Source organism: Phasianus colchicus, chromosome 1, assembly GCF_987193195.1.
Source record: "Phasianus colchicus chromosome 1, bPhaCol1.hap1.1, whole genome shotgun sequence".
NCBI classification, from domain to species: domain Eukaryota; kingdom Metazoa; phylum Chordata; class Aves; order Galliformes; family Phasianidae; genus Phasianus; species Phasianus colchicus.
In genome coordinates this window covers 20928093-20936903 of record NC_143436.1, presented here as the reverse complement: position 1 = coordinate 20936903, position 8811 = coordinate 20928093, and the positions used below count along the sequence as shown (strand labels likewise).

Here is an 8811-nt window from a genome sequence, read left to right as displayed (position 1 = left end):
CTCGTGGCACGCACAACCAGGCACTGCAGAAGTTAGAAGAAAAGAAATGAGACGACCAAAAAAAAAAAAAACCCAACCACTCACCATACCTAATTATGGACTGCCACTTTAGATGCTTCTCCCATTGGGAAGTTAGTCTCCACGTGTTCAGTAGGAAAAGGAAATGCATCCTTTTCTCCAATGGAAAGGTGCAGGAGGCAGAAAAACTGGTTTTCTTACTTCATCATCAAAGCCAGATGCCTCTCAGTAGAAGTGTTTGCTCCAACTGCAGCTCTTGCTCAGAAAAATGTGCTGGGTTATCAAAATGCTGCATACCAGACTTACCTAACCAGTATTTGTTCTCAAAATTACTAATTAATGTGGAAAATAAATGCCTTCAACAGAAACAGTGGCTAAAATATTTTATTTTTTATATCATAGAACATACTGCTGTTTGATTTAAATCACTTTAGAGTAAAGGCACACATTGTTAAAAATACTTCAAATTACATTACATGTACAAACGCATGAAACAGATGTACATGTCACCAAAAAAATACAGTATGGCTTCGTAAGGCTGAGGCAGGGCTGGGACAGTTCAACAGAGTTAAGTTTTACAGGATGCTCTAACACTGAGAAGACTGACTAGAACAGAAAAGAATGGACCTAAAACACTGATTGTTACACAGACGGTACAACACATCGGATACACAACACTGAGCAGTCGTGTTTGGATTCACAGGACTGATAGTTCTGCAAATCCATCGGGCTTTCAAGTGCCACTGAGCAAACAGTGCATACGTACAACCTCTGCCAGTTTGCAACAGTGAGAAGAAACTGCAAGACCTGTCCCCAGACAGCCTCCTTCATATCTGCTGATGATATGTTTAAAAAGAAAGAAGAAAAAGTGAAACAAAGACTCAAGATAGTAACTGCTGATAATGACCGATTAACAAGCAGCCAGCTTACACTTCTGGCTAAAAAGCATATGATGTCAAGTCTGCAAGAATGCTCCATGACAACTGTCTAGCATTAGTCCCACCCGAGTTTAAGGCTCATGTCTAAAATTTACCTTAGATTTGTTTTCCTTTGTGTAAAATTACCTGAGCACAGATATCAAAGATCTACAGAGCTTTCACAATATCTGCAGATACCTTAAAAACCAGTAGGTATCTTAAAGCAAGACACTGATATATTTTGAACACTAACAGCTAAAAAGACCTCAAAATAAAAATAACCCAAACAAAACCAAATTCAAAGCAAAACAAAAAAACAAGAAAACGACAACAACAATCTTTTGGTATGTCAGGAGAGCCAGGAGAAGAAGGAGCTCAAGCTCCTGCTTTCATCTCTTAATAATGTATGTAACATGGAATAGAATTATTCAAATAGGACTGCTTATCTGTAAACAATTCATTAAACCTTTACAAAAAAAAGTTAGGAAGCAAAATGGAGGCAGTCACTCCAGTCTTCTATAAAGATTTCATCAGTGTGGTTTTCAGTCTCACTAGAGACGGCTGGGGCTCCTCAAGCACTGACTGATGGAAAACGAGAAGGACCTGACTCCATCCTACTCTGTATCACCATCACATTTTTGTGTTCATGAAGTATGAACTGCTGCCATTCTCATTTGCTCAGGTTTATTCCCTGCACAGCTCTAAGGCCCAGGTCCAGAAACACAGCACGCATTGTCTGAAGTGCTCTGCAGGACTGGGTTTGATTTCATAGGTTTAAAGAACACATACTTCAGTCATTTGCTGCAAGGGCTCTCAATGTTTGCAGAGTGTGAGGCATAAGAGCATCAGGCTGCATGGACAGATCAGCTCCCAGCAAAGTCACTGCCATCGCAGAGCAGGGCCTGGCAGGTACACATACAGGCCTCCAGCCACCAATAGGCTGCGTGGGATGATCTCCAGCACAAGGCTCTGGCCATTCACCCTGTTGAGAGCAGTCTGTTGATTTTATTGAACCAATTGAAAGCAGCAAGGAAACACAAAAGTACAACGTGTTGTTTTCCTCCTCTTGCTTCACACACTGGTTCTCATCTTTCAGTCCCGAAAGCAATCAGTAAAAACAAAAACCCCACTTTAATCAGTGAGCAACTGTATATGAGCCTGAGGAGCAAATGGGACTCTTCTGTTCAAATACATCAGGTTAAAACTCTGATATGCCAATCAAAGCTGTCTGCACTGTGGAACTGGGAGCAGCTGATTGCAGAGAGCACTTTACAATCATCAAAAACCCCGTATAAATGGTACCAAACCTCCTATTACATATCAGCCTAAATGATAAAAGAGATGGGTGACAGATGGCTGTTCTGGAAAATCTTAAAAATCACAGCAGTCTGACGTACCCATTATTCTATGTATAAATAGCAGGTAACCCAAATAAAACGCTATCACCAGTTTGAAAAACTAAGTTGAACACTGCTTTTCTATTAAATAGATTAAAATATTCATCCACTGAGAAATTACATTGATAAATAAAATATTTTCATGTATCAAAAATGAGGAGCAGGTACGATCAATTCCAGACTTCTTGTCCCGATAACGAAAGGTCCGAGAAACAAAACCTGTACAGTAGTTCTAGTCTCAAATTTACAATACTGAATCCAGCAGGATTTGGCTAAACAATACACTTTAAATAACCTAATCTAAAGGAACAGAGTGTCCTGTAAACATCTGACACATTGCATTCTGATGGCGTGGCTCTACCTTCTCTATGCAGAAGACAATTCAACTGGTGGTGGTAAGGAGGGATGCAATCTAAAGGCAGCATTTCCGTTCTTCAGTAAGGCTTGTAAAAAAATCCGAGTGGTGAACATACGGCAGCCTGTACAGTTCTGACATTTTTGGAAAGCTTTCAAGTCTTTAAAAAGCCTAAATGTTTTTAAGTATAAAACACACATTGAGAAGACGCCCTTCTGAATTATGTGTAAAGTGTCTGGCACCAGAAATGACCGCTAGGTATTATTATACCCAAGGAAAGAAAATAAATCACTCCAGCAAGTGTCCCTGAATTTCACAGCAGATGCAGCCAATTTGGTTACTTGGTGTTCTGTTCTCCTGGAAAAAAAGTCACGAGCATACACTCCTTAAGCTGTCTGTATTACATCATCATTAATATATATTATATATACACACACCTTACAGATATATATAATATATATTTGTGTACGTATTACATTTGCCTCAATCTGGAATCATGTGGTTTCATGCAACACACCAGGAATCAAACTTACTCATCAGATCATAGCTGGTGTAAGTTCAGTATCAAATCTTTTATTATACAGCAATTCAGCTTTGCTCCGCACCCATCGCCTCTGAGTAGAATCCTCATTTCCTTCTTCTTTCAGTCCGGTTCACGTTTGTTGCCTCCATCGCCTTTTTCAGCCACTTTCTTCACGTTGTGCCTCCACTTAGGTTCAATGCTGAGACCTTATTTCTGTCAGCTTCTGAAGATAGCTCTGTGCTGCTGGCATCGAGAGAATAAACTGAACTGTCCTTTGACCTATTCGGTAGCAGCCATAACCCATCAGTCCAAAAACTGTTGCTTTTATGACAAATTTGAAAATCTTACTTGAAGCTGATGGAGGAGGCACACTGCAGCAAAAGAGACATAAAACAGTGGTGAACATCTGCAGAGCTGGAACGAACAGGCATCTGAGAAACGTGCATGTTTTGATTCAGATGACTTCCAAAGTCATTTTGCAACACATGAAGATCTACAGATCTAAAGATCTGTAGAAATGTTAAGAACTCCACCCTGTCAGTAGATGGCAATCACTAACACAAAGACGTAACTGCTCTGCAACTGCAGTGCAGCAGCACAAACTGAGAAAGACTGCAATGAGAAGAATCTTAGCATAGTAATCTTTCAAATGTAATTTGCTTCATATTGTTTTAAAAAGTGAAGTTAATGCACTGCTCAGCTCTTAGGAAAGATACTGGTAACTCTTCCACTTAGTTGTCCTAAAGCACTGCAGGCCCTACCCATATTACCCGGTCACGCTGCAATCCCTCATACATTTCATAAATCCCAGCCTCTGTGGCTTTACAGGACACAGTCTGAACAGTTTCTTCTTTTATAAAGCACATACACCTATTTTATCAGTTACACTGGAGCGAAAATCTGTGCCTTGAACTAGCCCACAGTGAATTACGCTAGGGCAGAAGCCTGTTTTTGTCACCTTCTACAGACCACTTTTGAATTTTCACTTGAAAAGCCCTTGGTATGAATTGACTGACATTTTTCTCCAGACAATGGCATTTTCTCACCTCACCTTCCCTCAACATACCACTATTTATTGTTTTTACTTTTTTCCTTTGGCAGTTTCTGTTCCTTTGCTGTACGCAGTCAGCACAGCAAGTCAGTGAGCTGACAGGGCAGCAACGACAGCAGCAGCATTTCTTTAAACTGTGACAAAAGACCAAGAAACCTCCAAACAAACCAATCGTTGCTGATTTTGAGCAAGCAAAGCTGCTATGGCAAGACATGGGGAAGGATGACTTACCTCATTATTTCCTGAATGTTTAAGTCAGAGTTCCAGTTCTTTTCAATTCCAGGTACGTGACCCATCCCAACCACACCAACTACAACAGCAGGGATGTATTTCCTAGGTTCAGCTAGGGAAGAGATGGAAACAAAGGAACACATTTGTAGAAGAACCAGTTTCAAGCTACAAATGAACAGGTAACGTGCAAGATTACAAGACAGCATTTTCTGAGCAGAGACTTGTTACCACACATCAAAAATTACACATATTCCATGTCTCACCCAATATCTCATGTTTCTAATTCGTTGCTTTTCTTCCTCCTTTTTTTTTCCCCCTCAAACTTTAGCATAACTTCTTACTGTCAGGAAATGTTTGTTCTGGTAAACAGAACTGGCTAGGGCTCACACTCCAGTCTCCAGATGCAAGCTCTGCTGAGCCTCTAAATCCATCTCTTCCCTACCCTGTGTGGGTCATGTTTCTGCGCTGTTTATGGGGTACAGCCCTGGTCTTTGCTCTCTCCCAAGAAGAGCTTTGCTCACAGCTTTGGACAGCTGGCACAAATCCCAGTAATGGGAAGGCACAGGCTGGCGGACATGGACAGCCAGAGAACAGGGCCTGAGATCAGACCTGACCCTGTTACAGACCTGCCATTACAGACCTGGCCTCAGCAAGTAACAGCAAAACCTGTGCTGTTGGTGTGCAGCAGTCAGGTAGCTGGTCACCACCCTATCACAACACAGGGCAGCTCTCAGCCTAACCTCCCATCTACCAGCCAGCTTTCTCAACATTCAGGAGAAACTGATGCATTCATCCCAAAAGTTTTTGGATTACCTCTGCCCCACTGGAAAAACTGGTAATGTGTCATGAGAACAACATGAGAAAAATGTCCAAGTAATAATAATAGTGTAATAATAATAGTGACATGCAGCTTAGCAAAACCACCTCTGGCACTGTCTCATCTACTAAAATATTGCAGCAGAGGACTGTCAGTCAGGTGATGCATTAGCCTTCTTGTCGTTTGCAGTCCCATCTTTTATTTTAAATCCTCTGTAATGCATGTAAAATCCTTCCAGTTTCCCAGGCATTCAATGAACCTGTGATTCACAGAACTCTGTTCTTAAGGTAGAATTAAAGAAAGGAAAAAAGAACAACAATAACAGAGGACACAATTCTTCTTTGTGGCTTATGATCCAGCAAAGAATAACAATGAAAATTACTTTTTAGTCTGCTCCTTTGATTGCATGCACGGATGGTTGGACTAGATGATCTTAGAAGTCTTTTCCAACCTAATGATTCTATGCATCCTCTGATTACGTTACCTGCACTAACAATATGTTTTTGGTGAAGCTTCACCAAGTCAACATTGAAGTAATACTAGACAAGGGAAGTGCAAGTAGTAGTACAATTTCTTCATTATTTTTACAATCAGGAGACAGTGTCAGAGATCTGCACTGAAGCACTTATAAACAAGACAGCAAAAAAAGACAATCCCTACTTCAGTATGCATATGTGTATGCATATACACACACATTTCTTTACATGAACAAAGAGGATGCAGATTACACACGGCAGTAAAATACTTCCGAAGGCTGGAGAAATATTCAGTATGCCTATACCTTGCTGAAACACACACAGTTCATACTTGTTGCATATCACCAGGGTTCCCAGGAGCCCAATTTATAATAAGCAAAGCGAGATGAATACTGAGAATTAGAAGTAATTAGTTCAGCAGGAAATCTGTGCCTAAGCAGCTTCTGGTGACAGTGAATTTGGTGAGACAGTGAGACAGGTGATGCACGTCTAGACTGTCCCATGCTGTGCTGTAATGCCAGACGCCTGCCTTTTGAAGAAGCTGTCAGACTAATCAGTATTTTGCAGGTTTAAATAGCACAGTGAGAAAAGAATCATAATTAGTAGTCTATTGCTATGTGAGATTTCTTCTATAGGAGGTTGCAGTAGGGGAATCATATGCCCCATAACTTCTCAAGCACTGTAATCTTCTGTGATATGTGGCATCAATCTTGGATAAACACACAGAACACCACAGTTTTCCCCCAAAGAACTGAGATATACAATACCACACAAAGAACACACTGATTAAGGTATTTGCTTTAAAACAATTACTTTCTGAAGCTCGAGGTAGTTCTATTTGCTTTGCTGCTTGTTTCAGCATGTAGGTCAAGTAAATATCTCGTTCCGAGACGATTGTTCGATGAAGATCAGGAAATTCTCCAATCATCTCTGCCATCATCTGCTCCAGTAAATCCTTCTGTTTGCATTTTTCCACGTCATCTTTACTGAAAGAAAGGTTACATTTTCTCAGTATCTATATTACACTTCTAAAGTCCAGTGCAGACAAACCAATGAATAAAAACAATCAAATGCTATACCCGTTATTCACGTAAACCTACACAGACAGCTCTCCTCTCAAAAAGAGGAACAATCTGCATAAGCCTGAAAAACTGCATTCTTAACAATGCCTCTACAGTGAGAGAAAGGCAAAGCAGAGGTCACTTGCCTTTAGGCAGCTCAACCAAAGATTCACCTTTCCCAGTTTAAAAGCTGACAACTGCAGAAAAGCACCAGGGCTTCAAAGGAAAGAGTTATCACAGTGCCCCACTTCTACTGTATATTCAGTCTAAAAAAGGCAACAGAGAGCTCCTGAGGAGCAGATCTGATCACTGAACGCATGAAGGCTCTATTTAAGGAACAAAATAGCACACTGCCAGGCACAGTCTGCAAGGGTGGAAAGGATTCTGCAGTGCTTGTGTCAATCACAGGTCTTCAGCAGGGCAATGAGTTATTAATCAGTTCCCTGAATGGAAGAACAGAAATGGACAGGAAATAAATTAGAACTGCAGGAACAAATTTAATGAGTTTTTGTATTATTGTTACTTTTTTATACGGATGCTGTCAACCTTCTGTTTGCAGCCACAGCAGTGATATAGTCACAGTCTGGCAACAAAATCATCTAGCTTTGCATCACTGCCTGCTGGAGAATGATGCCAAAATTTTTATTTATTTACTTTTTGAAGTTTGAAATCAAAAGGATGCTTCAAAAAGCAGACAACCAAAAAAAGGCACTGGTAGCTTTCAACAGAGCATGGAAACAAACTGACAAACCTGATTTAGAGTTATTACTCCATTTTCAGTAGAAGCTCACAGTGATGAGTAAGTGAGCTCATCTATGCATCACCTGCCCTAACAGCTTCTTAATCACACCCACCTTTCCAATTCCTACCCCTATTATTTTTAAAACATCGATGTACCACATCAATCAACTGTAAGACAACACTTAGAATATTACTGTGTTAATGAAGATAATTTATTTTTAATTATCTTAATATTTCAGTTGAAAACCAAAAAATCACATCAGCATGAATGTGAGAATTTGCTGAGAAACACACCCTCCAGCTCCCCCCAGAAACTGGAAACAGTTTCATATTGGTATTAGATTCATAAGTAACAAAACTTTTCACATGAACTGCAGTTAATGGATTGACAGCGGGACCAACATTCTACAGATGAAGTAGTAGGTGTTTACAGGTAACAACAATTTAGTAAATGCTAAAACTGAGAAACAAGTCTTGGCTGTCCCTATTAGCTCCAGCCCTGGCCCTACTTCAAGTGCCTGAAAGAACTGACATCAATCACTTCAATGAGGTGTGCAGAGTTCTGGTTACAGAGCATGAGAGGCACAGAGATTCAGGATCCATGCACGCTGCAAACCTGCTTCTGGCAAGGCTCCCACCATGGCAAGTCTGGTGGGAGCAGATGGAACTCAGGATGACAGCTGGGCATGCCGTCACCCAGTTCAAGCAAGTTTTCACACCTACTGGTGTCCAGAAGCAAAAAGGAAGCAAACTTGGCACAGTGGTTTCTTTAAAGGGCACAGGAAACCAAACTGAGAAGGGAACAGTCTGACAAGTATTAATGTAAGAAAGTAACCTAACAGCATCTCCTCGTAAAGGCCATGGTCATTAAGAGGTTGACACACTGTTGAGATTTCAAACATTTTCTCTTGTTCCCAACATTTGCTCAGACAGCAGATGATGTGGATTCAGTTCTCAGGCTGCTCTGATTTACACATGACTTAGTACAGCAGGCCCAAGTCCTTTGGAAATCTGAATGAAACCATTATCATGAGGCTCTACTCTCTTTCATTAACACAGTATTAACACCGCAGCACTATGAATTTATTTTCAGCATAAAATCATCTACTTCTAAGTGATCAACAACCTAGAATTAATCAAAATGCTATTACACAAAACAAATGTAGCAGGATAGCCAGCTTTCTTTTTAAAACCATGAACTTTTCAAGGACAGTTTGTATATTT

General features: G+C 40.5%; 1 protein-coding gene across 3 annotated transcripts in view; it reads right to left on the bottom strand.

The window, feature by feature from the left end:
• Nucleotides 1-358: 358 nt before the first annotated feature.
• The window catches only part of TRABD (TraB domain containing), a 31811-nt gene continuing 23358 nt past the window's right edge, over nt 359-8811 (bottom strand). For all 3 annotated transcript variants that reach the window (XM_031614889.2, XM_090136714.1, XM_031614898.2), the window contains 3 exons: nt 6599-6771; nt 4493-4604; nt 359-3581 (listed from right to left, as the gene is read on the bottom strand). In XM_031614889.2, the coding sequence (XP_031470749.1) occupies nt 3404-3581; nt 4493-4604; nt 6599-6771 (463 nt within the window). In that variant the 3' untranslated portion in view covers nt 359-3403. The remainder of the gene's footprint in view (nt 3582-4492; nt 4605-6598; nt 6772-8811) is intronic.